The sequence below is a fragment of the Sander lucioperca genome, chromosome 22, assembly GCF_008315115.2.
Source record: "Sander lucioperca isolate FBNREF2018 chromosome 22, SLUC_FBN_1.2, whole genome shotgun sequence".
In the NCBI taxonomy this organism is placed as follows: domain Eukaryota; kingdom Metazoa; phylum Chordata; class Actinopteri; order Perciformes; family Percidae; genus Sander; species Sander lucioperca.
This window is the reverse complement of record NC_050194.1, coordinates 27,205,748-27,224,037: the sequence shown is the minus strand read 5'-3', so window position 1 is coordinate 27,224,037 and position 18,290 is coordinate 27,205,748. Positions and strand designations below refer to the sequence as shown.

General features: G+C 41.7%; 1 protein-coding gene across 3 annotated transcripts in view; it reads left to right on the top strand.

Moving 5' to 3' along the window:
* LOC116067518 (1-phosphatidylinositol 4,5-bisphosphate phosphodiesterase delta-3-A-like) overlaps window positions 1–18,088 on the top strand; it is a 42,402-nt gene extending 24,314 nt beyond the window's left edge. For 2 of the 3 annotated variants that reach the window (XM_031323990.2, XM_031323988.2), the window contains exons 4-16: window positions 284–512; window positions 2,002–2,131; window positions 2,931–3,156; window positions 4,072–4,273; window positions 5,906–6,050; window positions 6,296–6,448; window positions 10,786–10,929; window positions 11,016–11,169; window positions 12,548–12,664; window positions 12,867–13,045; window positions 13,996–14,131; window positions 15,553–15,702; window positions 16,846–18,088. In XM_031323990.2, coding sequence (XP_031179850.1) covers window positions 284–512; window positions 2,002–2,131; window positions 2,931–3,156; window positions 4,072–4,273; window positions 5,906–6,050; window positions 6,296–6,448; window positions 10,786–10,929; window positions 11,016–11,169; window positions 12,548–12,664; window positions 12,867–13,045; window positions 13,996–14,131; window positions 15,553–15,702; window positions 16,846–16,994 — 2,114 coding nt within the window. In that variant the 3' untranslated portion in view covers window positions 16,995–18,088. The remainder of the gene's footprint in view (window positions 1–283; window positions 513–2,001; window positions 2,132–2,930; window positions 3,157–4,071; window positions 4,274–5,905; window positions 6,051–6,295; window positions 6,449–10,785; window positions 10,930–11,015; window positions 11,170–12,547; window positions 12,665–12,866; window positions 13,046–13,995; window positions 14,132–15,552; window positions 15,703–16,845) is intronic. The other variant, XR_004896404.1, reaches the window with a different exon arrangement.
* Window positions 18,089–18,290: the final 202 nt, after the last annotated feature.

Genomic DNA, 18,290 nt, shown 5'->3' with positions numbered 1-18,290 from the left:
ACACACAGCACACATACAGAATATACAAGAAAAAGAAAGCACAAATATTCAAAAGATAAAAATACAAAGGAAAGAATGTAAAAATGTATATACAAGTTGGGAATAAAAATGTACTACTACTTAAATAGTATTTAAATAGTATTTATAAAGATGTAAGTAAAATGTCAAGAATATCACTTGATAGCAGGATGGATAGTAATTGGGCAATACTTGCTCTACATACTTTTCACCTACTTATACTTATTTTGTCCTCTTTCTGTCTGTTTCCCTCACACATCCTCAGTCTCTGTCATGGAAGTGGAGTGCGTTCGTGAGGGTTGCCAGTCAGAGACATTGCGGCAGTTGGTCGGCTCAGTACCCGAGCAGCGGTGTTTGACGGTGGTCTTCAAGGGGCCCCGCAAGAGCCTGGATCTCCTCTGCCAGAGCCAGGAGGAGGCTCAGCATTGGGCCCGCGGCATCCGAACCCTGCAGGGACGGGTGGAAAACATGACCCAGAAGGAGAAACTTGACCAATATCCTAATTGCTGTACATTTGGAATTTTTGTTATTAGATTATTTTAAAGGGGAACTATGCAGTTTTTTTTAGCTTAATTTACCTTAACTGAACAGCTTCGGAGTCATTGGAATGGTTATATGACTTTTTTTAGCGCCCCTTTAAGGGTGCAAAGGGCCTAATATTTGCATTTCATTTTAATCTTATAGAAATAGTATTGATAGTTGATAGTTGATTTGACAGATTTTTTGAGTCTGTCAGTGTGGATACTAGGGCTGGATCCGAATATTCAAATATTAGTTCCATGGGTATGTATTCGATTTTCAATTTTGGGATTGGAATATTCGTTTTTTTGGGATTGGAATATTCTGTTTTTTTTTTGTTTTTTTTAAAGTGCCCATATTATGAAAAAAAATACTTTTTTCTGGGATTCGGGTTGTTATTTTGTGTCTCTGGTGCTTCCACACGCATACAAACTTGGAAAAAAAACATCCATGCTGTTTAGAGTGAGATACGGTTTCTGAATGTGTTCTGCCTTCAGTCTCCGGGTGAGCTGGTCAAAATCTGCAGGGCCGTCTACGTCATCGGCCGAAACATTTGAATTCTCTGAGTCTCAGGTTCTGCAGGAGACTCCCCTCCTTCTTCAAGATCCGATTCTGGTTCGAACATGTATGGTTGAACTACTACCGCCATGTCCGTAACTTTCACACGTAGTTCTATCTAGTCACGTTAGTCTTCACTCTCCCCGTTACTAATGTCTGTGCCCAAGCACTGACTAAGTGAGTATCTACTGCACATGTGCGACTCCCAACAAAGATGGAACACAAGTGTGATGTCTCACTCTGTAGCTAAAACAGAGAGCTCAACACGCAGGGTGAAAAGAGGAGCTGCAGTAATGTGGAGTACAACAAAAAGATGGTGTTTTTTTGAAAATTAAACCACATTAACCTATTCTGGTACAACTTCTAAATACAATTATGAAACTGAATGCAGGCTGAAATTCACTGTAGTGTTTTGTCGAGATAAAGCTGCTAGCTAAATGTCTGCTAGCCACTGACTAATTTATGCAGCGCTATGTCATCCATCTCAGCCAAGAGTGGAGAAATGTTACATTGAGTTGGAACTGTCTGCACTGTGTATGCAGAGATAATAATGCCACGAATAGTCATACATCTTATACCGTTATATACATATAAGTCTTATACATTTGGAATCATTTTTAAAGAATTATTGTTGGAGGCCCCATAAGCCCCCAGCAAAGACTTTTAAGAGTCCCAAACCAAAATGCCAACAGTGTAACAAGTATCTAAAGAAAATATATGTTGGTACTTTTGTCATCCTTCACTTTTTTGATTAAAGGAAATGTTCCCAAAAACAAAACTGACACAAAGTATCTATAGGTAGAATTAGTATAATGAAGTATTACTGCTATGCTACAAAACTCCAAATTGGTCAAACACTGTCCATTGTCTGCTCTCGCTGCTTCCTTGACTATGTTTGTGTGTCACCTGGATTCATGCTTACCTGAGTCGGGCCGACCAGAACCACGATGATAAGATGAGCTATGACGAAGTCCAGACACTGCTGCAGATGATCAACATTGACCTGAATGACCAGTACGCCCGTAGTCTCTTCCAGGTAACAGAATACACAAACACATACTTTAAAACATTGGCCCAATAGCTCAGATTCAGGGGATGGCACCATGATTGACCCTGCCCCCCATTCCATTGGGCTAGAGTGCTGTCAATCGGACAATTGTGACTTTCATTGGATCAGAGTACGGTCACTTGGCTGCCTGTTCTGCCAATCTTCCACCCAGCCCTTGTCACATGACCCATTAATGTTTCCTTGATGACTATCCAAAATTCTGATACTATGGAACCAGCACTGGAATTGTTTTTTTAAAAAGTGGCAGACTGAGCCTATAGAAAATGTGTGTTGTATTTGGATATACAATTTGTTTAAAATGAAAACAAGTGAAACTAATAATGAATGTGATGTTCTATGTCATCCTTACTGACACCCAGAGGCAGTGCTTAACACTGAATATATTCCGTGTTAAGCACTGCCTCTGGCGGTCATCCAGGATTCATAGAACCAGATTTACATTCGTAACTTTCGTTTTATTTAGCAGAATTATATTGTGTGTGTTGTTCTATTCCTATCCAATATTTCCTATATTTCTACGCAGATTTTCTGTGCTGTATTCTGATGCCCCCCATGACTGATAATTGGCCCCCCTCTGCCACCACACCTAAAAAATCCTGGAATCGTCCCTGCTTAGATTTGTAATCAGTATTTGAAAGTGATTTATGAATTCACTTGACATGACTGATGACAGACCTCCGATAACTGTATTGTTGGATGAATTGAGACCAGCTTAAATTATGAAACAAAGATTGATCATGTGTGTCTCACTCTGTTTCTCTGATAGAAATGTGACCAGTCAGCCGACGGTCGTCTGGACCACGGAGAGATCGAAGTGTTCTGCAGGGAGTTGTTACGGAGACCAGAGCTGGATGCGGTGTTTATCCGCTACTCTGCAAATGGCTGTGTACTTTCCACTGTGGACCTGAGGGATTTCTTGAAGGACCAGGGGGAGGATGCTTCACTCACCCACGCCCAAAGCCTGATCCTCACCTATGAACTTAACGAGTGGGGTACGGTGCTAAGTACCAACATTTATCTGGTGTGTGTTCAGCAAAAGGGCTCTGATAACCCATTAGACGCGACTCGCCCAGCACCAAATGGGAGACCAACAAAGTTAGCGACTATGTTCAACACAGAGCGTCCAGCAGCTGTCCAGCTTTTCTCAAGCGTTAATGAAGACCAAAATAGAGCTAAAAGTAGAGGGAATATTGGATTTAAATAAGTCAGGTTGCCAAAAAAAGATAGATGGTTTGTCTATAATGTTTGTCATTTTAAAACAGAATCAAAAATGAATGAAATTCTTGCCTTTAAGAGTCTAGTGAAGTCTAGTGAACCGCAAAAGTCGAGTTAAGAAACTGCTGCGCATAATTCTTTCTTTTATATTTTTTTTAAATGGTGGAACAGCTGGTTTGCACCCTGGTACTTTACCTACTTTTATTTTTCATCTACAATTAAACTCACATAAGAAGGTTAAGAGTCCTGTATACTCAGATTTCGGAAGTTAGATTAGGAGTTGCTGTGTCCGATCATTTCTGTAACTTTCAGAAAATGACCATCCGACATTGTCACCTACTTCACGCAGAGATTGGCCAGCTTTATGACGGGTGGCATTAGAGTGTGGCTGTTCGGAACAACTATAAACGCATTTGATTTCCGACTAGTCGGTCACCAAGAAACCCCTAGTCTAAACACCAAGAATCAGCGGCTGCCTTTAAAAATAAGACAAACTATGTTTGTATCTCTTTTAATTGGAAAAATGCCATCATATCAACTTTATGCTGTATGACCAAACAAATGATAGCACTAATATTGTTACATATTTAATGGAATTCACAACAAGCTGCACTATGACTATGCCAGTTTGCTCGCTATATAATAATTCCCCTACTTTAATGATTTGTGTTTGTGCCTTTTGCCCAGTACAGCCCAGAAGAACCAGTTCATGACCCCCAATGGTTTCACCATGTACATGCTGTCTAAGGAGAACTGTGTGTTGAACCCGGAACATGCTAGGGTTTACCAAGACATGAAACACCCACTGGCACACTACTTCATCTCCTCCTCCCACAACACCTACCTCACTAAGGACCAGCTGACTGGGGCCAGCAGCACAGAACCTTACATCCGGTAGGAATGAACACCCTCGTACAGTATATGGAAGTTTTTTGGTCTCTTTATTTTAATGAGAATGTAATTTGCAAATGTCAATTCAATTTGCAATTTTGCCATGCAATTTGAATATGCATGGTAAAAAAAACATGGCTGTGTCTCATGTGACCTTGTTATTGGTACACGCTGTGACTATACAAATCACAACATGTAAATAGGAACATGTTGGTGTTATTTTGTCACTTATTGGGAGCAGTAGGCTAGATGGAGCCGGTTACCTCCAGGATCTGTGCTAAGCTAGGCTAGCGGTGGGTGCGTCAGACAGACTTACGACATGCACGGAGATGAGAAGGATATGTATGGACTATGGGGGTTACGGTGAATAAACTAAAGTCTCAATAAGTTGCCGTGTTCCTTTAAGGAACTCCTAGACCTGACTGACACGCCTCATTGTGGAGGAGGCAGTGTTGGAGGACAGGAAGGAAGCCATACCTTCTTCATGTTTCCCTGGGAGAGATCATTCATGCAATTAAATAAACTCCACAGAGGCAAGATGCTAGGGGTGAAATATGTTTTCCCTGAGATGCATATTGTTGGGCTGCCTTGAGTGCCGTGCCTCTTCAATGATTTGTGGAGCTTGGGAACAGTGCCTGTGTTCTAGCAGACAGTGGTGGGAGACCGGTGGCTTTGCTTTAGTTATAGGGGTGTCAGTTACCTGGGAAAGCTTATGCCAGGTTTCTGGAAACGAAGCTCTGGTTGAAGCAGAAGAAGAGCAATGCTGATCAGGTATGGTGGCTTTAGGATCATTGACCCATGACTTCCAGTGTCTGTGTCTGTCACTGGGACAGTTTGCAGCTGAGTGTGAAGTGGCGGTGATGAGGATCAGCACATCACCCCGAGTTGGGAGTGGAACTGGACAGGTGGATCGATGCAGCGTCAGCAGTAATGCAGGCATTGTACTGGACTGAAGGCAGTCGTGGATAGAAGCACCCAAAATGAGTTTCCTTTGAAGGGTGGCTGGTCTTAGACATCTGTCTTGGGAATAGGTAGGGGTACAGATTCAATTATTGGCAAATTATCAAAGATGTTTTATCAATATTAATAAAGTTATGAATATGTGTATTCATAACTTTACCAAATTGACAAACAATAAAAACGGGGCACCACCCTGGAATCAGGGATCAATAATTGAGATGTGAAATAGTCTCATTGGTGGTATTCCCTTTAAAATACAGATCTGAATTAATTTGATTAATTCATCTGGTATCTTTGAAGGAACAAAAGAAGGATGAATTCGAGCACAGACCTGTTTAACCAGCCCTTATTACAACAAATACACAAGAAGTCAGCTGTTGTGGTCTGATCTGATATGGAAGCCTCCTTTTAGAACAGAGGTTTTCAAACTGTGAGGTGCGCCGCCCCAGGGGGGGGCACCGGAGAGTTGAAAGGGGCTCACAGAGGGAGTGACATGAGACAAAAATACTGCATTAGAAAAAAATTCTTCATTAAATATGTAAAAGATGCCAATTAGCCCTTGATGCATTTTGACAGCTAGTCTCTGGATGTTGTTGTAATCTTTGCTAGTCGCCAACAGAAAGCGGGGACAGTTTAGTCACAAACTCAACTCAAACAACAAATTTTTTCTCTTAGAGCGCTGAATCATGGCTGCCGCTGTGTGGAGCTGGACTGTTGGGATGGAGATAAAGGAGAGCCAGTCATCTATCATGGTCACACACTCACCTCCAAAGTGCTCTTTGTCGAAGTCATTGAGACGATCAATGAATATGCTTTTAAAGTGAGTATGGTCCATGGTCACATTCAGAGTTATACTGTACAGATGAGTATTAGAAGTTTAGACACATGTTTTCTAAATTAATTTAACTCATTTGTGTGGACAAAGATTATATAAATCTGTACGGTATAAGAGTTATATGAACTTTTACAATTTTGCTGACAGGCCACAAGATAATTTCCTTCCCCTCTTCTGCTCTATGGAAACCCTTTTCTCCCTGACTTTGCACCATCATCACTCTCTCCCAGGCATCTCCTTTCCCTCTGATCCTGTCCCTGGAGAACCACTGCTCCGTGGAGCAGCAGGCAGTAATGGCACGACACCTGCGATCCATCCTGGGAGACAAACTCCTCACCAAGCCCCTCAATGATCTGGATCCTCACAGCCTGCCTTCACCAGAGGTTAGGAGACGCTGTTCCATAACCGCATGAAAGTTCAATCCCCATGGGAACTAATATATTATTGAAACTAATAGTGTCTTTTAGGGCTGGTCCGAATACCATTTTTTGAGCTTTGAAGCTTCGGGAGTAATGAACATCGAATATTCGAAGCTTCGGAGAGAGGACATATTATTATCTCTCTATAAATTGCAGGAACGTCTTTCTGTCTGTCTGGGTTTTATGCGAATATCTCTCGAACCGTTAGTCCGATGGATTTCAAACTTGACATGTGTCTTGCTACGGGCACGAGTAAGTGCAGTGCCAAGTTTGACGTTGTTTGGATTATAAATGCAAAAGATATCGTTAAATATATATCGCTAAAGAAGCACACATTGCTTTTGCCGCTTTAGCTGCTGGCCACTCCCCCTCTCACCCTGAGGACCAGAGACAGAGAGCAGCGGAGCTTTGGCAGCTAAAATGTGGCATACACCTCAGACCCACAAAAATGGGCAAAGTTGCACTACTTTGGACTGTCTTTGACTTTGAATAAACAAACGACAATTCCCGAATTTAAGGACGTATCAGAATCCCACACATGCAAAGCACAACCACACAACAAGTGCAGACAAGTGCCACTTATAGGCAGGTTATTTATCTTATAAAGCGAGACGTATCTGTATATATGTGTGTCCGTGTTTGGGGGGAAGGTAACCTGCACATCAGCAGACACCACATGCAGAACGCACAAGACAACACCGTGTCTCTCTCTCTCTCTCTCTGCGCACACCCACACGGTCCGGTTCTGGTGGTTGATGAACGCAGATGTGCTGATTAGCGTTCATAACGGGCCAGGGGGGTAGCGCACTGCCATGAGTCCATGACGCTAACGTCTGATTACTGTCTGATATTTTGTGATTACATTTTTAAAAATGTAAAAGAGAGTATTATATTTCGAACATATTCAAGCGCGAATGAGAACCGTTTGGAGGGGGATGCCAGGTTGTGCAAAAAAAAAAAAAAAGAATATTTGAATGTCAAATTTTCAAATCGAATACCAACCCACCGAACGAATATTCGAATATTCGGGTCCAGCCCTAGTGTCTTTGATTGAGACATACAGTAGATGCGTGCACTGGAACCATGGCACAATGGCAGGTTTTGCAGTTGCCTGAAAGATATGCAGATAGATATTTGGATTGTGGTTGCTACTTTTCAGTTGAATGTGGATGAGGTTAAAAAATAGCCAATGACTGGCTCTCAGTCAGAATCCTATGCAAGGACTTTACTCTGACACACTTTTTAATATCCAAACTCTCCAACAATATATCAATAATCTCTCTGTTATGTGTGTGCTGCATTTGTAAATAGTTTCTCTGTCTTAGTAGCAACTGTTAGGATTACGTGTAAAGCAGAGAACAAACTGTGCTGCGTTAGATGGGAAATCTGGGTTCTCTACTCTTCTGTGTCCCACTTATTGTACATTTCCACATAATCAGGGTTAGTGCATGCACTCATGATCTGTGCCACAGTAATCACACTCCCTGGAGGCACCTCATGTGTGTGCCTGCAATTACACTCTGATGATTTTATACTATTTGCTTTGAGGATTTTACACTCACATACAGTAGGCTACTGTTCTGTTGTTATCTATCCTTTGTCATACATTATTATCATATTACAAGCAGTCATGATAAAAGTGTCACACAGTGTGAGTGTGAGGCGACCCAAATGCAGGAGCAATTTTAGAGATTAATTGATGATGTGATGATTCATAGGCTTACAGGAAGGTGGGCTTTACCGGCAAGGGTTGATAAACAGATACAGGTTGGCAACGGCATGGCAGTCCAAACAAACAAGCAAGCGTCACTCAACAATGACAATCTGGCAAAGTGTGAATATACTGCCAGGCAGATTAGGGATATGGGAAGTAGGTGAGTATGTGTTGAAGGTGATGGAAAGAGCAGGCAGGAGGGAGTGTCTGGATCTGAAATGAAGCACAGGGCTGGAGGGTTAAGGCTTGGGTTACTACTACATAAGCACAGAGCTTGGTAAAGGGTTAGGAGGTTAAGGTAACTACCCCTGAAGCCTAGTACTTATGGGTTAGTGTTAGCAGTGCAGTGCTTAGTAGTGTGCTATGGTTCAGGTCCAGTACTTCAGTAAATGTCCTTGATAGTGGTATTAGTGAGTAAAATAAGGACCCACATTCTGCTTATTTTCAGATTTGTTTCAGGTGTATTCTGGGTTTCTACTGGAACATGTTTACATGTTTTAATGTTCAAAAAACACATTGCCCCTCATTTATGAAACATGCTTACGACCTAAAACAGGCGTAGGACGGGTGTACGGCAATTCCTACGCAAAGCAAGGCCCTTATCAATTTGAACGTGAGCGTAGGCTGCGATAAAATCTCACGTCTGGTCTGAACTCGTGTACGCACGTTTTTGAGTCAGTGTGGACTTGCGGTGCAGCATATAATCAGTTTTTACAGGAGAAAGAGAAGTCATCAGTTGATCACTTATCAGCAATGGCAGATCTGGCTCTTTTAGAAGACCTCGATGCGCCAGTACAACAGTGCACACGTACGCACACGGGCCACGGTCGAGCGCTCCATCGGATTGATTAAGGGCAGATGGCTCTGTCTTGCATCAGCAGGGGGACCCTACTATACACGGCAGAAAAAGTCTGCAACATTGTTTTAGCCTGCGGGGTTCTGCACAACATTGCGCAGGAAAACAGGGTGCCATAAATGTAGTGATGGAGCCAGATGACCCGATGCCCAGAGAGCAGCGTCCAGCACAGTCCCAACTGGAGCTTTTAAAAGGTATATTGTTATGTTTGGCAATGATATTCAATACAGGAAACGTGACGATGCACAACATTTTTATTTATTCTTCAGGTTTTCGTTTCTCTTTTAAAGTATCGTTAATGGCCACAAGTGAACGATTTATTTCTGCCATTGACCGAGTTATTTTGGCTGTTTTTTCCAGCCCCTCTGCTGTCAGGAGACAGGGTGGTGGTCCAGCACGGGGGGGGGCGGAGGACACGCGCTCTCCCTCACAGCTGTTGCCTGGCTCTGACTCATGAAAAAAACACGAGTAAAATAAAAGACACCGCATAAACTCTGCTACTGTGTGTTTATTTAAATATAGGTACACCATGTATGCCTAAGAGATTACAATATAAACCTGTATATTACTATTAGGACTATAGCATACATATGTCAAGGAGGTATAAATTAAATAAACTTCAGCTGGAGTCCGATTTACTACGGCAACACTGTTGACTGCATCAGTGATCTCTTTCCATTCCGCATTCTTTCTACAGCCTTTAATATCAGTTTTCAGGCTGACAAATAGTACATGTTAGTGCAAATGAACCTGAGATATCAGGGTTTCAATCTCCACCTCTGAAAAGTGTCTCTTCTCAGCCGGATTACATCTCTCCATGTCGTAAATTGTAGGGGCGAGGCCTCAAAACCCAGAATATATTGGGGCGTGATATTTAAATTACGATCGTTTCCAGCCGCTGCATTTATCAATGTACGACCATTCTTACGCTCTGATTGGTGTGATACGAACGTTTCATGAATCACACTTGAAGCCTGTGGTAAGATGATTTCTGCGCTCATATCTGCGCTGGTTTCTACGTTAAATGATAAATGAGGGCCATTATTTTTCTCATACCTGTATTTACCCTCTATCTGAAACGCTCCTTTATAGCGCTTGCCTCTTTAACCCTTGTGTTGACTTCGGATCACATTGACCCGTTTTAAATTTTTGTTTTATATCAGAAAATATGGGACGTAGAAATAAGCGCTGAAAATGTGTATAAGAAAAATTAAAAAATTTAAAACGCTGGAAAAAGCAAAAACAAACTGAAAAAAAGGCGTCAAAAACGTCGAAAAAAAAAAAAGGTTTTCCGGGTCCTCATCTGCGCTCTCTGAGTCTCTGCACCGTCATTGAAAACGGGGAATGACTGTAACGGCACTGTAGCAGCACTTTCTACCTACATATAGTATAGTTGTGACATCACAGCGTACAGAAGTCCTGACAGCTCGTTTAAAGGCACAGTTTCTGAATACGGGCTGTGTGCATTTCTCTGTGGATTGAGGTTTTGATACTTAACCTCAACCTGCTTTATAATAAAAGAAAACAGAAATGGGAAACAATATGGGACCTTTAACAATGTAAGCAGTAGTAGTGATAGTAGTCGTATTACTGTAGTAATAGTGGAGATCATAGCAGTCAGCGGCTGTAGCTCTAGTGGTATTTTTAATCATTACAAAATTGTTTAAAGATTAGTATAGTTTTCAAATAAATTGTTAATGTGTGTGTGGAATGTGTTGGTTGTGTGTGCAGGATCTTAAGGGTAAAATCCTGGTGAAGGGGAAGAAGGAGCACATGGTGGAAGAGCGCTCGTCCAGCTCTTCAGACCTCAGCTCCTCAGACGAGGAGGCCAGCCACGCTGAAGGCAAACCCAGCAGTAAGAAAGAGGACCAGAAGGTGGGTAAGCTCACCTTTATCCTCACAGCAGTGGCTCTCACCAATTCATGGTGTAATGTGATGGGCTTCTGTGTGTGTCTTCTCAGCCAGGTGTGTCTAAGCTGAGTCCAGAGCTGTCGGAGCTGGTCGTGTACACCCGCAGTGTTCCCTTTAAAAGCTTCGAACAAGCAGCCAAAGCCCCCGCAACTTACATGTCCTCTTTCTCGGAAAGTGAAGCGCTAAGACACGTGAAGGACTCAGGTACAATGTGTGCATGTGACTTAACCATAGACTGTAACAATAATGGACAAAATTTCCAGGTCCGAAAAGTGAAGCCAATGCAGAAGTGCCTTAAAGCTGCATTCTATCTCTTTTCCAGCAGGGGGCGACTCCAAAAGAAGTCTGTTTCTATAGAAGTCTAGGAGGAAATGACCCTACTTCTCACTTGATTTATTACCTCAATAAACATTTTCATATTGAGTTAACGCCTTCAATCGCTAGTTTTAAGTCTTCTTCAATACAGCATTGTGTTCATTTTGTAAATTATGATCCCATTTATTTTAAAATAGACAATAAAGCAGGGGATGCTTTAGGACCTGTCAATCAGGACAGATGATTAGCGATGCTAACCATGGCACTGTGTACATTAAAATAGCCGTGAACTAGTTGTTTTGTCCTTGTTTTCACCTTAGACTTTGAGCCTCTCACTGTGTGTTTTCATTTCATCAAAGTTAATTAGATAATTTTGGTTGCCTAAAAATGTCTTGTTCAGCATTATGCCAACCAAGCTAGCTAGCTAGCTAGCTAGTGTTAGCAGGGAAAGTTTGCTGATTTTCTGTGTACTGTCGTACATCCAAATAAATGGTGCCAGCACCCAGAGGTCCGCGTTTTACCCGCATGTAATAGATGACTGGATGATTCACTTCAGAAGGGTTGAAAATCTACAACTTTCCCTCTTTAGCGTTTAGCTTAGCGCAGTGCCATTGCAACCATAAACAACACTGGCTTTGCTGCGTGATCCTCCCTAGCTCCACCCTCTCATCAAAAATCCTCACGTCCGGTTGTAAAAAACCAAGATGGCGACGTCCATATCACCAAACTTGAGGCTTCAAAAACGGCAGTTCACAAACCTATGGGTGACGTCACAGATCCCACGTCCATTATTTTTACAGTCCATAGACTTAAAGGTGCTTTAAGCGATGTTGGGTGACGGCACTTTTTGTTGACATTCAAAGTATTTTCAAAAAAAATGTTGGTTATTGGCTGGAACGCTGGAAGACTGTTTGTTATGTTTGGTGGTGCAGGTTGGCCAGTTTGTTTTTGTTGCTGTTTGTGGAGCCTGGGCTGTCTACAGAGACCGCGTTTTTTTTTTTTTACAGTGTGTTCAGGGGACAGGCAGCTCGCAGATAGTGAGGAGATGTTTGCTGTATGTGACAAAAAATGTTGTAGCCTAAAATATGTGTGACATCGCTTAGAGCACCTTTAACTTACTTTCTAAAAGTAGAGGTAAATAGTTTGCATGGCGCCCACATATTATTAAGATTTGGTTTTATACAGTTATAAAGACAAAAGCAAAATGAGTCTTTCTTCCGCTGGCCATTGGACTAACTGGACTAATTTTGTTGTCCTGCCCCTCCAGGGACGTATTTTGTTCGTCATAACAGCCACCAGCTCAGCAGGATTTACCCCTCAGGCCAGCGCCTCCAGTCCTCCAACTACAACCCTCAGGATATGTGGAACGGAGGCTGTCAAATTGGTGAGATGTTATTTTTTATGTTATTCTATTCACTAGAGAAGCAGACAGAGTAAACACGAGTTTTACTCAGACAGCAGGCTTCTTAGTCCTTATCTCTACTGCTCTGATTGTGTGCTACCCATCCCCCAGCATCCCCCCAGTGGTTGTATCCAAAGAACACTGTGGTAGGCGTAGGCTGCTAACACAGTTGTGTTTTCTTCAGTTGCTTTGAATTTTCAGACTCCTGGTGAACAGATGGACCTAAATCAAGGCAGGTTTCTGCAGAATGGTCACTGTGGGTACATGTTGAAGCCTCCCTTCATGTGCCAGCCTGACACCACCTTCAACCCGGAGAACGTTGGTGGAGGTCCTGGCCACAGGCCTGTCCTGCTCACTGTTCGGGTAAGATGTCGCCAAACCTGCCCTAAATGAGAAGCAAATAGCAGCCTGGGTCGCTCACCTGGTAGAGCGCACGCCCATATATAGAGGTTTACGCGGTCGTGGGTTTGACTCTGACCTGCGGCCCTTTGCTGTATGACATTACCCCCCTCTCTCCCCTTGCATGTCTTCAGCTGTCCTATATAAATAAAGGCCTAAAATGCACCAAAGAATTACCTTAACAAAATAACTGCAGGTTCCAAACATATTTTTACCACTGTCAATATGCTTTGGAAAGATACCTAGGTTGCTTTCACACCTACCTCGCATGGTCCGTTTAAAATGATCCCTGGAGTGTTTGGTTGGATAGTCCGGTTGGTTTGGGCTGGTGTGGAAGCTCATCTGAACTCTGGTGCGGATCAAACAAACGGACGGGGGTCTCGGTTTGCTTCCAAGTGAACTAGAGTTCAGTTCACTTCATGGAAGAACGTGATCCGACCCAAACACAGGAAGTGAACCAAATACAGAGCATTTACTAGCCTGCAATTTCAACCTCGCACACAATTTACGGCCTTCTATATGATTTAAGGGATGATTACTTTCAGATGCATATGAAAGAGAGAGACAGCCCTACTGCCTTGCCTTTTTTCCAGTTTAGAGCAATAGCCCCTTCAAATGTCTGTGCACATCCCTGCCCAAGACGTTATAAATTTGGTGTTGCTCCATTAGCATTATTTCTGAGACCAGTAGTGTCGGCGAGTTTCGGATATTCTGTCCAATAAACAAGCGACCGTCTCGATTGTGTGACGTGTGTTTACAGTGTTTGGTGCGTTTAACAAAGTGCATGGATGTTTCTTACTGCAATGGTTCTCGGGAGTTGTAATTGGCTGCAATTGGAATCCAAACACGAGCCACTGAGGAAATCTATACCAAGAGAGAATACAAGAATGTCTTTGATTTGATTGTTATTCCAGGTTATTTCAGCTCAGCAGCTGCCTAAACCAGAATGGGACAAACCCAGCTCGATTGTGGACCCTCATGTGTGGGTGGAGATACATGGTGTTCCCATAGACAACTACAAGAAGAAAACTCATCATGTCGACAACAATGGTAAATGCCCACCCTATCGACAAAAGCCCCTTTGTCAAATGAAATGGCTGTACAGTTCATATTGTAGCTAATTAGCACCATGACATTTGGTTGAAAAAGCTCCAGAAAAACCTTGTAGGTGGACCCTGGTTGAAAAAGTCCGATGGCTTCTGCAACTCCAAGTGGTGGGCGTAGGATTATTATGGCCGATTATCGGGCCTTTTTTTGGCAGTTTGCAGATTATCTGTATCTGCGTTTTATTTGCCTGATAACTGATAAAGTTAGTTAATTAAAAAGTGTTCTACTTGGCTCGGCTACAGCTCTGTGTCTGTCCCTCTGCTTCGGTTTCTCTCACCACTGAGTCGGACTTAAAGGACAAATCCTGCGCAAAATGAACCTAGGGGTTAATGACACATGTGTACCGAGTTGACCGTTCTCTGGGATATGTTTTCATGCTAATCGAATGTGACCACTTTTTTAGCGCAAACCGCTAATTACCTTATAACGCTAGTCATCCTGGTCACGACCAGTCGAACGACGAACGCCGCGCAACGTGAGCTGAACTGTCACTTGAAATCTCCCATGGTCCGTGGTTTCCCAATGGGTCGATAGGAATTACGTTTGTGATTACATGGAAATGCATGAATTATATCTGTTTATTAAAATATATGGGTGACTAACTACTGCGTTCGTCGTTCGACTGGTCATACGTGAACGGTACTGTCTTTCTAAACAATTTTTTTAATAAACTGTCTGTACACTTACAAAGTTCTCAATGCTTCAGTTAACATGTAGGGACCCTCATTATGTTACCGTGGAAGTGTGGTGCTATTTAGAGCCTTGTTAGTGGTGTAGAAATAGTGATTTCTTTTTACTTTAGCATGCCCCGACGACTAGCGTTATAAGCTAATTAGCGTTTTACACTAAAACTGGTCACATTCGATTAGCATGAAAACATATCCCAGAGAACGGTCGACTCGGTACACATGTGTTATTAACCCCTAGGGTTATTTTGCGCCGGAATTGTCCTTTAATGTCCCGCCCACAACACTATCTGACTATCTCTTACTGTATATTATGTGAAAGTTTCTAATTTATGAAATAATTGCTCAAAGCATTTAAACAAAGTTTTGTGTTGGAGTTTATAACATTCCAAAATCTTTATTTTGACTTAAAGATTTTCATTTTCACAGTAAAGGTATACCGCTTCCAAAAATTACTGATAAATACTAATAAAACTTCTAATAATCGGTTTCGGCCTTGAAAAACCAGAATCAGTCCATCCCTGTTAATAAAGGGGTACTTGAGTTTATCTGACAGGGCTGGGGGGTAAGGCTGGGACACCACATACTGCATGAGCATGATTTCACACAAAGTCCATCAAGTAAAACTGCATAAATTGGTGTGAATAGGTCTGTTAGTGTGTTCTTTCCTTGTTTCAGGCTTTAACCCACGATGGGACTGTAGCTTTAACTTTACCGTCCATGTTCCTGACCTGGCTCTGGTTCGCTTCCTGGTAGAGGACCATGACTACACCTCAAGCAATGACTTCCTAGGACAATACACCCTGCCTTTTACGAGTCTCCGCACAGGTGCGTGTGGGGACAGTAGAGCTTTGGGACTGTACCAAATACTTGTATGAGGATGCCAATACAGTATGAACAATAGGGCTGGGACCAGAGGTGGAAAGTAACAAATTACAATTACTTACGTTACTGTAATTGAGTAGTTTTTGTGTGTGCATACTTTTACTTTTTAAAGTAGTTTTACAAATCTGTAATTTCACTTTTACTGAAGTATGTTTTGTTTGAAGTATTGTAATCCTACATTTTAAATCACATCCGTTACTGAGTAAAAAAAAAAGGAAATAAAAAAAGTCAAATCGAAAGATTTTTTCAACGACATTTCTCACTTTTTTTTTGGCGTTTTTAGCGCTTTTTTCCCCCATCATTATTGTTTTCTGATGTTTTTGTTGTTTTTTCCCCCGAGGGTTGTATCTCTTTACTTTACTCTGAGTAACTTTTAAAGTAGCTACTTTTTACTTTTACTAGAGTAGATTTTTATACCGGTAATTTAACTTGTACTTAAAGCTTTAGTGCGTAACTTTTTGATATTAAAGGTGCAGTAGGTAAGACTTATAAAACTAACTTTCTGTCACATTTGCTGAAACTGACCCTATGTTTCAGTAGAACTACATGAAGCAGGTCATTACATAGACAATACAGTCTATGTAATACTACAGTAGATACATGGACGCCGATTGGATTTGTATTGCGATTTTCATTTATTACGACTCTAGAAGTATTACGTTTCGATACTATTTAATATTGCGATTTTCTTTTCCTTCTTTAAAAAAAACAAAAGTTGAATAATGCACTTCGAGAGACAATATATCATGAGACATTTCTAAAAAAGTGATTGTTTTCTAAAAAGATGCACATGTCTGTCAGTCAGTCTGACATTTATTTCATTTGTGAGCTGGGTTTGTCCCATTTGTTTTGCTGGAAACAGATATGATGTAGTCGCCGTCGGCGGTACCGTAGAAACAGAACATATTTAGGTAAATCATTGGTAAGAATAAATAAATGAAAAAATATTGATTCTAAGCGAAATAATGGATTTTAAAAACCGTCACAAAAATTCACGTTACGTACGATCTTTTAGATCTTTTTCCCCAACCCCTAATAAGTGGTAATTCGCTCTCTTGACCTTCTTTCCTTTATCTCTCTCTGCAGGATATCGTCATGTCCCACTGCTCAAGCTGGATGGCTCCAGCCTCTCACCCTCCTCCCTCTTCATCCATCTTAAGGTCACCCCATGTCAGGGCAGTCCCTCAAAATCATCAGCTAAGTCCCCGGCCAAGTCTTCAGCCAAACATCCCTAACCCCATCTCCACCCCATAGCAACATAAAGCATGAAGGCCAGCATGGGAAGATGCCCGGACATACTATCCGCCTGGATCCAGGCAAAAAAAGATCTAGGCCCTAATTCATAAAACGTAACAGTTATAACCTTGTCCAACAAATGTTGCAGCTATATCCTCGACCTGTCTATGTTTTACGGAGCAAGAGGATTGTGTTGTTTTTAATCACCTCATTTAATAGAGGTTTGATTTTTAGAGCAGAGACTTGAGAACTTAATGATAACCCAATGAAACAGTCCACATGTATTATTATATACGAGATCATGACCAAAGTTTGGAGCTAGATTTTGTCTCTACATTTTTAACATGTAAGACTCCTAGCTAAAGTCTCAGACCTTTTGAAGGAAGGACTTCTTTTTAACCATAAGTATTGTATTTTTAGTGTATTTCATCTGAATAGTCTAGAAATGCTTGCTGGTATGTGATTGAAAACATTACTTGGGTAGGGTAGAAAGCCTACATGTAAGTGGAGACTTTATAAATGGTATGTGAGGGAGACATCATCTATAAACAATCCTCTGATATGCGGATGTACGTTGACAGAACTATTGGTCACTGTGTCATTCCTGCCGTCCAAGACGTGATCCCGTCCTAATCCGACTCTACTGTAAAACACAAAGGACTGAATCCACACAATACATTCTGTACAAAAAACACATTCTAAAGTTCAGCTGAAGCTAAAATGTGGCTTTCGGAGTCTGGAGGCTGGTGTACTTCAAACAACGTGCATGTTGCATTGACAGAACAGCATCTGAAAGCGCCGGCTGCGTCTGATAATGTTGACAGCAACTGTGTGGACGTGATGGCGTCATCCCCATTTGTGCCATTATTGCATCTTAAAAAATACAAAAACCATAAGGGTCGTTCATGGGGCGGTTTGCTAGTTGCTGGTAAACAAAATAAACCGGGTCTGTCCTGGGAAAAAACGCCTACTGGCTATAAACACGTTTGCCTAAAGTGTGGTCGGATGACTTTTGAGATTTTTTTAATTTGAGAGAATTGAGATACCAGGCATTCAGACTAAAAACAGCACTGCATTAAAAAAAGGTCAGGGTTGGTGGGGGCAAGTTGTTTCAATTCAGTTTCTAGTGTCAAATCATAAAAGACCTCAGGACACTTTACAGATAGAGTAGGTCTAGACCACATTTTATAATTTACAGAGAGCCAACAATGTGTTGGTCAGTTTGTCTGCTTGACAATCCCATTTTGCAGCAATACAATTGAAGTGAGATGAACAAACAGAGAAATGTATCTTTT